The sequence below is a fragment of the Anomalospiza imberbis genome, chromosome 10 (assembly GCF_031753505.1).
Source record: "Anomalospiza imberbis isolate Cuckoo-Finch-1a 21T00152 chromosome 10, ASM3175350v1, whole genome shotgun sequence".
Classification (NCBI taxonomy): domain Eukaryota; kingdom Metazoa; phylum Chordata; class Aves; order Passeriformes; family Viduidae; genus Anomalospiza; species Anomalospiza imberbis.
In genome coordinates this window covers 7042942-7059882 of record NC_089690.1, presented here as the reverse complement: position 1 = coordinate 7059882, position 16941 = coordinate 7042942, and the positions used below count along the sequence as shown (strand labels likewise).

The following is a 16941-nucleotide window of genomic DNA, read 5'->3' as shown; positions in this document are numbered from 1 at the left end:
GACTCTGCTCCCAGTCTTGGGAGCAGAGTCTTTGTCTTAATTTCCCTGTCTCCAACAGCTTTTGCTTCTCACCAACACCACAAAGGCATTCAATACATTCTTAGACATCAGGTGGAAAGCACTGTTTGCTTACTGAAGTGAAACTGCTCCGTTGTAAAAAAATTAACAAACCAGTGCTTAATATAACATTCACTCCATGGAATGTAACACTTCTGTGAGACAGTAAAAGTTTACAGTAAAATAGATTGCTGAATACAAACTTTCAACTTTTAAAACAGCAGAGTAACTTTCTCTGCAAGTACTCACAAGCTTGCTCAAATATAAAAGACCAAATTTTATTTTTTAAGAGAAAAAGAAGAGCAATTTAAGGCCAAAGTACCAGCAAGGAAGACTAGTATGTGAAAACAGACAAGAAATTAGACAAGAAATAATTAATAAATAAGCACAGGCATTTGCAAAGTTATGCCTCTATCTATTAGCTAACCTGTAAAGCTGTTCCCAGGAAAAGATACTAGAGAAAATAGACCTTTATACAAAATTATAAAATGCTTGTTACAGGAATTATTGCTTTACAAGGGATCAAAACATCCTTCTTCTATTATAGTACCAATTAGGTCTCTTGAAATTTCTAAAGTTTGTTAAAATTGAACTTGAATTATGAAAAAAACCCAATATAAACTTCCTACAAAAAGGAGTCCATCCCATTCCTGAGTATGCTAAAGCTATAAAACAGAAGGAGCACCGAGCAGGCAGCAGTTTTCACAGTAAAGAGGTCTAAGGACATTTTCTTTCTACACACTGTTTCCCTCCTTCTTCATATTCTTGTTTAGAAATCCACATCTGCTGGAAAGTACCCTACAAAAATAAAGAAACAAAAGCAACACACAATGAAAAAATATCAGAACACAAATGATTAATTGAAACATGATTAGCTTTTCCTAGGAGGGAAAACAAGCAAATCCTTACATTAAATGAAGTATTAGGATTTGACCTGCTTAACTGTCTCTTCCTTGAGTTTTATTGCTAAGGGCTTAAACTCAAGACAGGGAAGTGCAGCACCAAATGCTGATTCCAGTCTCCCTTTCCCATGGTGATAAATTAACCCCTAAAAAGCATTTCAGTGCTCAGTGACTTGTAGAATTAACCTCAGGAATATGATGCAGGAATATTGCTACTTTCATTGTCTACTAGATATAGTCTAGAGGAAGTGCATGTATTTCAAGGTTTTACCTTGCCATTAAAAATGGGAGAACGTGGCAGGATTTGCTGTCACTGGAAACAGTCACACTGCTTTTTAAAACAGATTCTCTTGCCCTTACTATGAGGATAGCCAAGATTATGACTACGTAGCAGAGACTCTGCAATGCACGATTCTGGGGAATCAGATGTCTGGGTGGCAGTGCTGTTCAGCACAGCAACACAGTCACACAGGTTTACTAACCAAAGAAGCCAAAATGGAGCCCCCAATCCACGAGCTGAACCTCCGCTCCACAGTGGTGTTGTTAGCTATCAACTTCAGGCGCATGCTCTGCACAGAAAAGGAGCAAAAGCAAACATCACACAAACTGCAAGCTGGTGACCTTTAGGGACAAGCAGCACAAGGAACTCGGTGTCTATACCAATATGCAGCTGAAAAAGGTCCATTTTAGTACATCTTCAATACTGCTCATCTGCCCTGCACTTACAATTCAAAACAACCACGGTGGAACAGGAAACATGGCTTTTACCTTGTCTCCCAACAGCAAACGGTTAAGGTAAGGAATGGGGCAGGTGGAGAGCAGTAATATCACAGTGTATAGTGTCATCTCCAACACTGCACTGGGACTAAAATGACACATATTGCTAGAGTTAAGTCATCTAGTCTTATTTGGATCCATTCATTCCTTTTGCTTTCAAAATGCCTTACAGCAATAAAATCTCTGAATTTCAGCGGGCTCCTCCTCAGCTATTATAAGCAGTGAACGCATTTCTCAGTTTCTCCTAACATTCATCATTAGAGTTGTCCCAAGCAGAACAATTTAGCTTGAATACTAAAATTCAAGAAATATCACAATCTGTATCTACTCTCAGATGCAAGGTATCAATACTTTCTTCCACATCAAGTGATTAAAAAAGTATGTAAATATGTTACTCATAGACAAAACCTGGTGATTTAGGTTGTCTGCAGAACCATGGAAAAACAATTGCCACAACAAAGTGACCTCAGGCAGAATGACTGAATGTGCCTCAAGTTAGTCAGCAACACTTCAAAAGAGAGACCATCAAGAGAAATACTGGCTGTTGCTTGGGGACAATTACAGAACTTAGGATCACCATCTGAAAGCAAGAGTGAAGCAGTAAAATACTCAAGGAATATTGGAGTTTATTCTGTATAAAACTCTTCAAGAATTCTTTTGTTTCTTTAGAGAGGGAGGTTTCTTAGCCCTGCAGAAATCTATTCAGCTGTCAGGTTCCTAAGGAAGTCAAAGCCACAATATCCTTGGGTACTTATGAGGCAGAAAAATAAAATGTTAAGTACTCAATGCAGTAATGGAAAGTTTTTTTACCGGTGGGGTTTTCTGAGACAGCTCCCTGTTCAATCTGTCTGTGAAACTCTGTATTAGAGTGTTTCCTCCTGCTACAATCACGCTGCCATAGAGACCCTAAAAAGAGAAAAAAGAAAAAAAAAAAAACCAAACCTGGAGCTTTACCTCAGAAATCATTCTGAAAACAGCTCTTTCTCACAATAGTGAAGGGTGGCACGAGTATGTACAGTCAACAACAACAATACATCACTTGATGCCAGCAGTATTACCTCTCCCAATTCAATTTATTATTTAATCACTCAAAAATATTGCAAGGCAGCTTAATATTAAACTATAAAAGGAAGGCAGAAGCCATATGTTCTATATGATTTAACAAAACAGTTTCTACCATGGAGAACCCTCAACCTGCAGATCTCCCCTGTATGCAAATTGTTGAGTTTTTTACAGCTGAACGCAACCTCAAAAGAAAACCCCGCAGCCATGCAGCAGTTTTCTATCTCACTATTGCTGCAGTTGGTGAACTCACACCCTGGCCCAGCCCACTAAGCCCTCCTCACACACTGGTTAACAGAAAAAATTGTTGAAAGAACTCTCAAGCAATCTGTATCAAATTGACACCCGAGAAAGATAGCACATTAATTTTAAAAATAATGTTTTCCTTTAGAACTTCTCCTCTTTATAAATTCCATGTATGTTCTAAACATAACGATGCCTAAAAATCTGAAGGTAACACTCCAAGTTAGAAACATAAACGCTTATCTGAAGCCAGTCCAATCCAAATTATGCAGTGCCAGCCACAAAATCTGTACATCAAATTTTTAAATATGGGTAGAAACACTAAGTAAAAGGTCCTGATTTAACATTTTGTAAGAGAAAACATTAATGGTACATATCCCTATATAGGAATACATAATACTTACAGAATTATTCTAACATTTTATCATTATCCTAGGAAATCACTGTTGCTGTTCTAGTCCCAAAAACATGTTATTGGCACAAAAACATCTATGCCCTAAAACACTGCCTGTCTGAGTAACACTTACCGGCCTGATATCTATATCACACATTCCAACGCTTGTGGTGACAACGTGGCTCACACCCAACATCGTGTTACCAGATAAACCCTGCAGGGAAAATCAGGAATCTACACATCACTGCTTCAGGAGAGCAAGGCATAGAAAAGCCCTGAATGAGCTGAATATTACCAGTATTACTGGAAAGGGAGCTAAGCATTTTGTTAGGGAAGGAACAAAAATATCGCTATTTTTCCAGTCAGCTCATCACCACCCAATTTGAACATTTCATCCTTCCCTTCCCCAGCCATAATTCAAGACAGACAAATTCTACCCCCAGGAGAACCCCACAGTGCAAATACATCCAAATCACAAAATTAAAAATGTTATACAAGTAAAAGAAGCCATGTGATAGCCTAGTCCTGCAGAGCCTTCCAATCACAGCTGTCACAGTGGTTTTACCTTTACATTGGAAGGGTCAAACAATCCCTCGGGAATTTTCAAACGCTCAGCACCAAAGTCACAGTTGTAGCCATTGGGGAACTCGTAATGAACTGTTGGCATCTGTGCTGCCACCCTGGAGCATCAGACAGAAAGCAACACATTAAAGTGCTCTCTAAACAGGCTGTCAAGTTATCTAAGCAGTGTTATAAACTACACTTCCAATGGGAATACTGGGAGCCATAAGACTTACGCGTCCAGTAATATTTATTATGATCTCATCTTGGAATATTGAACAAAAAACTACCACCTGGGTATATGCAGTACTCCTACTTCCATAAATCATCAAGCTTTAGATAAAACCTTCTTCCATAACAGAAACAGCCAACAGCAACGACCAGGCTGAGCACCACATACACAACTGGCAACAGATTTTACAACAAAGAAGAAAGTAACATACTGTTCATCATAGGTTGAATCTGATACTTGGAGGACAGAAGCCTGGAAGTCCTGAATGACACACTGTGGAGTTAAAAATAACATGAACATAAATAATATTAATTTTAGTCTTCAGTTTTATAAAATGTATAGAATTGGCACTAACTTCTCAAAAATTTTCTTCTTCAAGAGAAAACAATGATACACTTGCAAACGAAACTTATTCATGGAACACTCAGGGGCTGTGAGAGCAGGAGGAGTGACCTACTTACATTACACATGTAGTTGTGCCAAGACCTGGTGACCTGGGGCAACTTCTCTTTTCTCTTCCAATTTGCTGGCGACCCCTCACGAACTGCCTCCTGAGATTGTAGGGTACAAAGTCATCACAAAAGCATTTAAGCCTCTCCCCAAGACAACACTTACTAAATAAAGTTACTTTCCCACCTTTGAAGCAATCATATATGGAGGAATTATCTCTACATTCATTTCCTGAAACAACTCCCGGCACTGCATAGTGATAAAGTCTCCTGCAAGTGGTGATTTTACAATACCTAGAAGGCAAAGAGTGGATCCAAAATAAAAACCAAAACAACTAACCTGGAAAGTATCCAAATCATGAGCAGATTCTCCCAACTAGTTGTCAGTGAACACTATTAGCATTTTTTTCCTTTTTAAGGGGGGGCACACAGATGTAAAAGCAGTAACAAAACTGTACAAGCAGAAATCATTCTAACTCGGCCTTGATACTGCAGTGCTGTTTTCCATGAAAATTTATACCTTGCTGAAGTACATATCCATCATGCACTGGAATAGCAGTGGTGTGTGTTGCTCCACTATCCAAGATGAGACCTGTAGATCTTCCATTAGCAAAACTAGTCAAAGTGATTAAGGAAAACATTGTAATTCTCACTTTAGGAAAAAAGTGCTGCCATACAATTAAATCATAACTAGGAATGAGGACTCCAACATGTTATTCCTGTTCTCTACAAAGGGATTTGCCATTTTCCAGTGCTTACCATCTTTCTTTGAAGTGCCCAATCTCATAGAGAGAGAGCAGCATTTAACTTCCTTCCATCTGTGAACTAACTCAAGCTTTGGAGGCACAAGGGTGAGACTTTATGCCATTACTATGCAGCAAGCTCTAGGTACATCCAACTCATTTAGACTTGAAGCTGGAAACATATTAGTTTAAAATAATTACAAATATTCTTCTTAAGGCTATGAAAACGTCAAGCTCTATTTACTGTATTTAGTAGTGTGGACACCACCATTTCATATCTGTAATATTCTTATCCGTAGTATACAATGGAAAGAAACATAATTTAAAAAAAAGACTTTGACCCCCAAGGACAGAGTCAGATTGGAAGAACTTCAAAAATGAGCTCTAATGGCTTAAAGTTCAGAAAACACATTTGTTTACTTCCTCCCTGGATGCTTATGGAAAAAATAAATTTGAAGAAAGTTAGGCATGCGGTTATACTTGGAATTGCCTGGAAAAAGTTTACCATAATTTCCTGGGGGGAGGAAGATAAAACCATGCAGTGAAACATTTCAAAGGATACGCTGTCAGAACAGCAGTTTTACACAAGAAAAACGCTGGGATGTTGTAGTGCTCAAACATCAATTCCGTCAGTTTCTCACGCTTTGCCCTGGTATTCCACTAAGAAACAATAAACCCAAACAACAAGTAAGTGACCAAAAGGAAACTGTGTTTGCACACTAGTAGATTACTAACACAATAAAGAAGTTATCAGAAAACCTGCAGCCACTGTTTGAAATGATACCAAAATTCTACATAAATGGATTTCTAGTACTTTACGTCTTTAGAACATTTTTCAATCCATTTATACTGCAATACATCAATGCTTATCTGTCACACAAAAGTGCTACACACCTTTGGTGTTACAATAGATTTCTTTACACTTTACAGCTCCTCCACTGTCGGGTTCCCAAAGAACTCTCTAAAGCAAGTACCCTGCCTTCCACAAGGGGAAAGATACATGAAGGAACTTGCCCAGTGGGAAGAAAAATAAATCCAGACTTTCCAGTTCCCAAAGTATCTTTCTACAGTTCTACTGTGATTGTAGATGCTGTGATTAAGCCAGGATATATCGCAAATATTCAACACATTACTGAAAATGTGACGTTTTATCCAAGCCAATACAAGAAAGTAAGATGAGATTTGTAAGGAGAGTTTCAATGGGAATGTCTCTATTCAGACATCCACTGAGCCATCAAACAGCCACTGCAAATTCATCCACACTCCACAAGCTGTGATTCAACACAAGGAAACAATGAAATTCAAGAAAATAATTTTCCTAAGGTTTTATTACAGAAAGGCATCACTTGTCTATGGCATGTCTACCTTTTCTACTCTGACTTTCAAGATCTGCCTTCAAATTTTAAAATTTGTTTTCATCCACTTCAGCTGCCTTACAGGACCACTTACAGAAACAAGGACAGAAAAATTAAAACTTCTCCATTATAAATATTATTCTGTGGCACTTAGTACTACTTGTAAGGCTGAATGAAGCAAGATTTTTGATGGCATTTTATTAAGTGTAACTTAATGTATAAGACATCCAAACATATTTTTTCTTTTTATTCTAGGCAGTAAAATTTCTTTTTTTAACTTTTGGCTTCTTTTCAGTAAGTGAAAAACAATACATATTGTAAATACTTTCTAATACAACTCATACAAACTATTTCAAATTGAGGGTTTTTTAGACATTTTCCAGAAGCTGTCCAAGTATTTTAAAATTGTCACTTCTGTAGCTAAGTTTTAGCACTTGTCACCTACAAGCCATTGTCAGACTGATCCAGGACTAATGTTTGCAGAGTTAGAAAAAAAGATTTGTCAAAATGCACAGTTGCTTTTACTCACTGGTGCTTCAGACATAAGGACAGGATGCAAACTTGCTTCAGATTTAATATGCATCTTGTAAGTGTGATCCAAAATTGCCTGGAAACTATCCCAGTCTTCAACTGCAACAACATTGAGAAAAACAGGTTACTTACTTTTAAGTTTTGTTTCATTTCATAAACACATAAAGGCTTTCCAGTTTAGTTTCTTGCATAGAGCTCTTCAGTCAAAAGCTGTCCTCAGCAGACACACACCTCCTCTAACAGATCTGCAGAATTCTCTTCCCCCACAACTACCACAACTTCAACAATTACGCTGAAAGCCCACTAACACTGAAAACCAACCACATCTCCATGCAATTTGTAAACCAGGAATCTGTTCTTACAGCCTCTGTTGCTGTACATAACAGCTGTCAACACGGCTATAACTTCCTGCAGGCTGGCAATGCTATTTTAAAATCAGGTAGAAAAAGACAAGAGCACCATACTCATTCCATTTTTTAAAGGTGAAATGGCTTCCATATTCTCCCTTGGAACTCTCAGGGCATTAGTGTCTATGTAGTAAGTTGGGCCCCCTTGTTTGCCTTTGTCACCATCTATCTCCATCAGAGTGCTGCCATTGTCCCTTTCTAGCACCACGCCAATGGCTGTTGGAAAATCCACCTGCAAGGCAAGAGGCAAGCAGTACATAAGGATTAGTGATGTTTTGGAAAATAGTGTTTTTCTCATATATTCAGAAGTTTCTTTATACAATACAGACAGAACAAGCCCCAGTGTATTCAGAAGGGTTGTAACTCGCAAAGAAGACCTAAGGCATAAATTCATGCTCGATTTCCATCAAGGCACAGATTCTCTCACCTTTGGGCAGTCCTCGCCTGCATAGCCTGCTCTCACTGTGTACGAGCCAATGTCAAAAACCAGAGCCCCAACTTCATCTGAAAAGATTGTTAATAAAGATTAAGAATGGTTATTATGCTCTTCTGCAACCCTGACCTTTCCCTGCCCAGTGCCAGCTTTACTGGCAAAAGAAGACAAGCAAATGAAGGAATCTTTTACAAAGCAAGGACAAACTTTTCTATTAAGACCTCCCGTTACCCGAGGGTAATTGGAAAGCTATTGCAGACAGGCTGAAACTGGGGCATTGCAATCCCTCTGTTTGGTGCTAGGAAGAGAATTTGAGTAGAAGAGGGAAATCGTGGTGGCAGCTAAACGGATCGCAAGATAAAGCTTTCAGAAAGTTCTAATTTAGCAGTCACACGAAGCCAGGCGAGCCCAGAGCCCCCGCGGGTGACGAGGATGAGGAAGGTGGGACTGAAAGCATCAGCTGTGCGAGGGAAGGGGTCAGAGCGCGAAGCGCGCATTCCTACGGGCCCGATGCCCGCTGATCTATGCGCATCCTAAGGAATCCCGTCGGAAAGGAACGGTGGTCGCGGGGGCTGTGCAGAGGGGCTCGGGGGAACCACACCCGGCTCCCCAAGAGCGGGGACCTTCTCCGGACCTTGGTACTGCGGCTCCTGCCCGAGGCCGCGGTGCGAGCGGCCCCCGGCGGAGGCACCTCGGGGCCGCGAAGGACACCAAGGCCCGGCGGCGCCTCCTCCTCCCGCGTGGGACACGGAGGGGCCGCGGCAGCGCCGGGCCGGGCTGAGGGAGGCGGGAAGCGCCCGCCGGGGCCGCACGCGCCGCCTCGCGGGGCGGGGGAGGGGAGGGCGGCGCCGGACTCACCTCCCCCGTACACGCCGCCGCTCATGGCTGCCGCTGGGCCCGGCCCCGCCGTCCGCCGTGCCCGCGCCGCGCCGCCCGGCCCCGCTCCCCGCCTGCCCCGGTGTCCGCGGGCCCCGCGCTCCCCGCCCGCTCCTCTCGCCGCCGACCCAGCAACAAAAGCGCCCCGGCCACGCTCCCCGCCCGCGGCGCGGCCCGGCCCGCAGCGCCGTCGCCCGCCCGCCAATGGCAGCGCCGCGCGGGCAGAACCGGCCAATCCCGGCCGGCGGGAGGCGGGGCCTTGCCGCGGACAGCCAATCCCGAAGCCGGACGCGGAGGGCGGGCAGGCGAGGGAGTGCAGGGCGGGGGGGGCGGCGTGAGGGGAGCGGCGGCGGGGGACGGGAGAGGGCAGAGGAGGCCGGGGGTGAGCGGAGCGGGGCCGGTGGGCTGGGGACCGCCAGAGCACTCGCAGAATGGTCCAGGCGGGAAGGCACCACAGTGGATCCTCTGGTCGCACTTCTCAGCGCCAGCAGGGTCGTCCCAGAGCACGTGGCACAGGATTGCGTCCAGAGCGTTTTGGAGTATCTCTAGTAAGGGCGACTCCTCGTCTTCTGTGGGCAGTCCGTTCTAGTGAGCGGTCATTGCACAGCAGAGTTCTTTCTGATGTGCTGGTGGAACTTCTGTACATCAGTTTCTGCCCGTTGTCTCTTGCTCTGTTGCTCAGCGCCACCTGAGAAGGGCCTGATCCATCTTCTGACACCTCCCTGCCGACGTTGTTGAGCTCACCTCCTCCCGAGGCTGAGGAGGCTCTGCTCCCTCAGCTGCTGTCAAACACTCCAGTCCCTTGGTCGTCCTCGGCTGGAGCAGCTCCCTGTCCTCCTGTACTGAGGAGCCCAGAACTGAACATGGGGAAGGCTGCCGGGTGTGCTGGACTTGGGAGAGGTGGCTTGTGAATGGGAGAGGTGGCTTGTGAATCCTGAGGGCTCGCAGGGTGAACTTGCTGCCACATGAGGAGGGGGATGACTCCGGAGCATCAGAACTGTGGAAAGGAGCCTCTGCTCCTGGGCCCTCCCCAATTCCACCTGACAGGAGGCTGTAACCAGGTGGGATCAAGCCTCTTCTGCGGGGCAACCAGCAACAGGACAAGAGGATATAATCTCAGACTGTGCCAGGCACAGGTTGGACTCAATGATCTCAGAGATCTTTTCCAGCATAACTGATTCTGTGATTCCCCTGCTGCTGTCACTGCTCCATGGGGCTCTTCCACTGAGAATAAAAAGCTTTTCAGTCCTATCTTGGTGGTCCTGCCTCGTGTGGTTCCTTTCTTGCTTGGGACAGAGCCCTTGGCCCCCGAGGCTGGTGTGTCTGCAGAGCTGGGCACTGCAGCTGCCAGTTTTACAGCTGGACTTGTAGTTAGGATTTCACATCGCCTTGTTTGGTGTCAGAGCGCTCAGCCAAACCTGGTGTTCAGCCAGGACAGCCAGAGATGGGTAACTGTAAAGCTGTAGGAATTAAAGAAAACAAAAGAAAAACCTTAGGCCTAACCAGCAGTTAGCATTAGAGAAGACTAAAATTTTAACTGTAGAACAGGGGAATTGGCTTAAAGGACAAATGTTCCTGGTGGACACCTTCTTGAATTTTTATGTGAGGTGGGTTTTTGGAGGGGATGGGAAGCTGTGTGTTTTAAAGTTTACCTAAGATAGGTAGCTTATTTTTGTAATACTGTAGCAAGGATGTTCAAGTGATTAGATTTAGCCTGTTTAATAGAATGTATTACTTATTACGTTTACATTTGATTATAAAGTTATGGATAGCATAATGAGCAATCTTAATAGTATCTAATGATTGGACTATAAATGATAAAAAAGAATTGTTTCTTGTATTTTCACCATAAAACAAAAATTCATGGTGTGAGCTCGCTTGGTCTTACTTGGATAGGGAATTCAGACCTTCCTACAAAACCTTAAGGTTTTTTTCCTAAGCTGTGACTTAAGTTTGTTATACCTCCCTACTTACACTGAATTTAATCAGGGAGGTAAGAAGAAAGGCAAACTCACATTTGGTGTACCCAGAAGTTTTGTTCTGGGAGCTGAATAAATAAGCTTGGTAAAGCTGTTGAGAATTGAACGAATCACTACAAATGTCAGCAAACTTTCTGCTGGTGAAGAGGAAAAGCAGCCTAGATGTGTGTGTTTGTACTGCAGCTCCTGAGTTAACATTGGGCTGGTAAACAGCAATCCCCCTTTAAGGGAGAGGGTGTCAAAACATAGGAAAAGTATAAAATCCAACGGTTCCAAGGGACAACCACTTGAGTTGGGTTTTTTAAGCACAATTATTGCAGTACAAGGAGATGATTTTATTTACTAACTCTCAGGGGCAAGGAACTTAATTTGACACACAGTTTGAGTCTCTGTTTCTTTAAGAAGCAAATGTCTTAATTTTATCATGCAATTAAGAAATTCTTTTATAATTCATAGTACAGTATCACTACAACATATAGATGCTAGCATTAGAAAGATAAATCCTGCTGTTTCATTAACTATACATCATAAAGCCAGTGCACCTTCATTTTGTATTATGAAATATTTTCAAGTGAGTATGTTATCCTGATTTCCAGTATGTGGCACTAATACTCAAGGCATAGTTCTTTGAGGAGGAGGACTTAATTGCAGATGGGAAAAGCAGTTCAGAAAATTTGGAATTACCATGCCAGAGGTTCTTCATTTAGCTCCTTCTTGTACTTCATTTTGCAGTGATGATTCCTTGTATTCATGTGATAAGTGACACTTTAAGCCAGACCCTGCTCTCTGCACAACAGCTGCTTGTGACTGATCTGCAAGACGGAAACCAACACAACATTCTGCTGCTTTAGTTTTCTTCGATATTTCTTCAACACAAGAATGTGTCCTGGAAATCATGTCAGTATCTAGAAGCCTCAGGATTTGGTAGCCATAAAGAACAAAGCCAAATCCATGCAATTCACAAGAAGTCTGGAGTATAAGGGGAAGGAAATATAGACTGACAGCTCTCTAGGTCCTACTTTTGTCTTCCTTGTACTGTGCAGAGCATCACATTGCTGTGGTTTGACAAGGTTCTGCAGTGACTTTGCTTTGCAGCAGGTGGATAACTCTACACTGTTCCATGCACAAGAGAAATAGACTTGAGGCATCTGTTTTCAGCAGAGTCCAGCCTGACTTACAGAGTAACAAATTTCAGATTATTTCAGTGAACTGCACATCATCCTATGTTTGCATAACATCAGGTGAAATCTGTAATTTTGCTACCACTTTCCATAATGAACCCAAATATTTGTGGGTCTTTTAATAATTTTTGCTTAGTTTCATCAGAAGCAAGGATTATAAAATCAAGATAGATAGGAACAATAACTGTATTTTATCTAGGTTCCCATACTGGTACAAATAGCCATAATATCTTGGCAGGAGTTGTGGATGCAGGTGTAACACAAGCCCTGTGCTTCTCATGGGAATATCACATACTGATTTACTGCATGTGACTTTATATAGTAATTCTAGAGCCAGACACTGGCATAAATTGTCCATGGGAATAAAGAGGAGAATCATTTAAAAGTGAGGCATGAACCAAGACATCAAATTATGATGCTAACTCATAGGCAAAAATTAATTCCATCAATGGTAATGTGGAGAAACAGAAGTTTCCTAATTATTGCTTTGAGATTTTTAAGACTTCATTGTTTCAAGCAAGTGCATTCACCTTTTTGGTAACATAAAGCAATGTAGAAAGTAATGTACATGTCAAGCCAAAACTGAACAGAATGATTTTTTGTTTCTCAACAAGCAGCACTTCCCGGTGGGGTGGCTGATGGCCTGTTGCTTTTGAGCTGTGCCATCCAACTGCCAGGCAGTCTCCCAGGCTGCAGTGCCAGCAGACTGGCTGGGACAATGGCTTATTCATCATGTCTGGGTTCCTCCTTGTTTCTTGATTGCAAAATGCACGTTAAAGGTTTTATTTTTTCCTATTTTCAGATGAGGTCTTTAATGTTTATGTGAACTAGGAAAACATCTGTAGATGAAAAAGCAAAATAATCATTAATACTTATTCACTAAATAACATTCTATGACCTCTCAGCTTTCCACTTTCTTTGCTAAAGTACTTGGGTGCTTTGTCAATTTAAATACTTCCCTTCCTCACAGGGATGCTGAGTATCATTCTCCTTCTGCAGAAAATGAGCAAGAACAGAAATTAAATGCTGAGCCTCACTAAGGAGCCTCAACACTGGCACAATGACTTTTAGGTTCTTATCTCAGACTGAGGTCCAAGCAGTGAATTCTGTTTCATATAAAATGTACTAAAGACAGACACACCTTAAACCTGGATAAGCACCATAGAGGCTGTTTGGTTCTTAGCAACTGAAAATTCTGAGGAAAGGAGATGTGTCTGAAATCTCTCTGTGACTCCAGCAAGGCAGTCCTGAGGCTATATGCTCCAGAATCTTCTTTTGGAGCTGGTGTGTTTAACTAGTTCTGCAAAAGAGCCATGACTCACTCTTATTGTAGACATGATTGAAGGAAGGGGTGATGGTGCTTGCCATTAAGGCACAGACAACTTTCCCTCACCAATGGATGGCCTGACTCGATTTCAGAGAGCGTGCTGAGCTTCCATCTGATGCCTGGAGTGATAGTGACTAGGATATGCTGGAGAATGGGGGGGAAACCATGTAATAACTTTATAGTTCTGTGCTGCAAATGGCTCCTGGGAAACCAAATTAGAGACCTCCAGACCTTTTCATTGTTCAGATCAGGCAGAGTAAGGAATCACAGAGCCAGATTTGATCAGCAATGTACAGCAATACTTGCCTGGAACTGGTTCTGAGGTAATTGGTCTTCTGGGCTGAGCTGGCCCTGGCCAGATCTGAAGTGTGCCTGTATTGCCCTTCTCAAATGAGTCTCTTGTGCACATATGTCTCACTTGGCTCAGATCTGGCAGAACTCACTGTTTCAGGCTTAGTGCTTTGTCTGTAGTCGCTTTGGATTCTTGCAGGGCTTATTTGCTTGGCAGCTGGGCCAACCCTGACCTGGCTCAGTACCTCTCATCTGCAGAAACAAAGCTCCTTAGAGCTGGGAACCGGCTTAGCCTGACAAACAGAAGATCTTTGTGTCACCTGAGCCCTGCCATTAATGAGGGCATTGATCCCCTGGTGACAGTGGGAATGTGGTTATAAGAGCTGAGCAGGCAGCATGGAAGACTGATGTTCTTCCTGGCCAGATGCAGCATGGCAAGGTTCAAATCCCTGTTCCTGGCTTTCCAGGAGGTGCTGGGTTGCCTCGATAGCATTTTCAAGCTGTGGTGCCGTGCAGCTCAGAGCCATGGCTCTGTGCAGAGGTGGGGAGTCCCAAAGGGATCCTCCTCCTCCTCTGAGAGAGAAGAGCCCCAGGCCCTGTTCCAGAGGCTCTCTGGGTGAAATGAGGCAGTGTGGGGAGCAGAGCTGTAAGGGTGTGCTCACCACTCATCCTTACAGACCTAGTGACACGTTTTGTGTCACCTTTTTGTGTCACCATCAGGCTTGGAATCTTGGTCTCATTTACTGTAGAGAGCTGTTTGCACCTGGCATCAGGAAATGTTTGCTGTGCAGGGGAGGTGTTGGTGTGACCACATTTGTCCTTTGTGCTCTGCCACCAGGAGAGGGCACAGGCAAAGCAGGGGCAGAGACACTGGCAATGCACATAGTGCTGCAGGGTTTGCAATACAAGTGAGAGCAGCATTATTTCTGCTGGGCTTCAAAAACCAAAGTGCTGGCTTGGGGGTTTAGATTTATGTATTACTGTATCACCAAATATAAATATATATGTATTGTTGTAAACTAAATTATTAAACAGTAGTGAGGAAAAACAACAGTGTATTTGCTGGATGGGCATGTTTGCAAAGTGATTGTCGTTTCTTTCTTGAATTCATTCAGGTCATTACAGTGACAAGTAGGTACTCTGTCATCCAAAATGAGCATGTAGAGCAATGCAATTGCATTGCTGCAAGAAGTCTAATGAGAAAAGGGTTTGTTTCTGTTAAGAATTACCAGTTTATAGAGGGAAGCTTTGGATTGCAGTGCTTTATCTGAATATTTATTCACAAAAGATCTATCATAGGGCAGTCATACTACAGCTGTTCAAAAGTGTCAGCTGCTGAATTACAGCATCAGCACACATCTGCATTATTATGCTCCATTTTAAAAAGTATTGGGATGGTATATTTAAGATCTTTGCATTTGTTGATGTTTATTGTTTGATGATTTGAAATTGCTTAACAGATACGTTCTTGGGATTTTTATAACTAATGTAAGAATTCTGACTTTTATATCACATGCAAATTTGTAATCCCTTTGTCTTCTGCTTATGTGGTTATCTTGGAGGCTGATTCTTCTCTCTTAACACAATGACACAGTGTTTTTTATTTCAGTACAGCAAAATTTTGTGCATCAGGCTCAAGACATCTTCCTTGCAAGTGAAATGGAGAGGAATGAGTGTTTCCAAGTGTTATCAGAAAAAGATGTGGTACAGTGGGGAATCTGATCAGATCTGCTGATGATGGATTTTCCTTGAGTCCCGATATGTCAGCTTACATGTGTGGGTAGTTTTCATTATTTACTCCTATATATGAGAATTAGGTGTGGCATAGAGAATCCTGGCTAGGAGGGTGGTCAGGGATGTTCTTTCTCACAGGGCATAAACAGCATATGAAAGCACCACTCCATGAAAATCTTGGTATTTTGTATTTATTAATTGCTAGATTTCTTTGACCAATCAAGAAAAATAGAGATAGAAAACTGTCTAGCACTGTGGGATGCTTACGGTAGGGAGAACTGATGGAAGCAAGTCTCAGGTATTTTTAAACCAGTGTTTTAGGAAAATGGGCTCATGCTACCTTTTTGATTGCTTCCACAAATGATAAGGTTGCAGTAAGCTGCATTATATTAGCTGGCAACAGATCATCCACGTAGAACACAGACTGCATGAGTATCTTTATCCTAGTAAAAGCTTTGATCAGAAATTTTTGCTTTTTTGAGACACACAAAAGAATCTAAACATGAAACAAAACTGGAGGAAGCCAGGCCTTTTAAGCTGTATTTCCCAGAAGCTGCTTATTTTCAATGGCTTGTTTAGATCTGCCTTAATCAGAGCTGCAGACACGGTTTCTCTACGTGTGTACCAGCACTTTCAGGCTCACCCGTGCCAGCACAGGGACAGCCAGTGCTGGCACCTCAGATCTGCTGCTCACTGTGAGTGGTGGTCCAAGCTGTGAGGATCCCGAGGCTGCAGCACCCCTCAGGACTGTGGTTTGGTTGGCTGCCTTGGTCAATCTGAACCAGCAGCCCTGAGATCGAGTCAGCAAAGACTCTGCAGGTGTCACCTGCACATGTGACCTTGTCCCCTGTGGTGTGTCGGGCTGATTGGACTTGCTGTTGTCCCCTCTGGTCAGAACTGCTCCAGAGTTCCTGCCCCAGCATTCCCCGTTACAGTGATTGTCACCCACTGGAGTATTTTAGCACAGGGTTTATGGGGTCAGCAGAGGCAGGTCTGGGTCACTGCAGTGCTGGATGACAAATGCAGGAACTGGGAAAAATACAGAGTCAGAGAACAAGTTCCTGTGTTTGGATGGATCTGTGTTAAAATGCCAACCATGTCTATGGATTTGATTAAAATGGGATAGTGAAGGATACTGCTTTACAGCAGTACCTTCCTGTTCAGATGTTTGCATTTTCTGAAAGTTAGTACTTTCTATTCCTTAGTTTATCTCACTGAATTTCACTGTAATAATGTTCCCAGATAAAGCTAATTGTGGGAAAGCCAAAGAATGCTAAAAGGCTGTCATTTCTCCTGCTAAAGGAATGTTGCTATCTTTCAACATGAACACCCTTGACATCAGCTGGTCTTGCTGCAATATTGCTAATGGAGAAGTGCAAGGACACTAATAATGGGTTTGGCATCATC

General features: G+C 42.7%; 1 protein-coding gene across 1 annotated transcript; it reads right to left on the bottom strand.

Annotated features, from left to right (window-relative positions):
• Positions 1 to 314: 314 nt before the first annotated feature.
• On the bottom strand, positions 315 to 9222 carry ACTL6A (actin like 6A). Its single transcript, XM_068200359.1, has 14 exons — positions 9005 to 9222; positions 8141 to 8217; positions 7771 to 7945; positions 7305 to 7405; positions 5983 to 6080; positions 5198 to 5292; positions 4865 to 4971; positions 4690 to 4779; positions 4440 to 4501; positions 4001 to 4115; positions 3569 to 3649; positions 2547 to 2642; positions 1442 to 1528; positions 315 to 855 (listed from the first exon to the last, which is right to left on the bottom strand). The coding sequence occupies exons 1-14, from the start codon at positions 9027 to 9029 to the stop codon at positions 775 to 777; spliced, it is 1290 nt and encodes a 429-aa protein (XP_068056460.1). The 5' UTR covers positions 9030 to 9222; the 3' UTR covers positions 315 to 774.
• Between the last annotated feature and the right edge of the window lie 7719 nt (positions 9223 to 16941).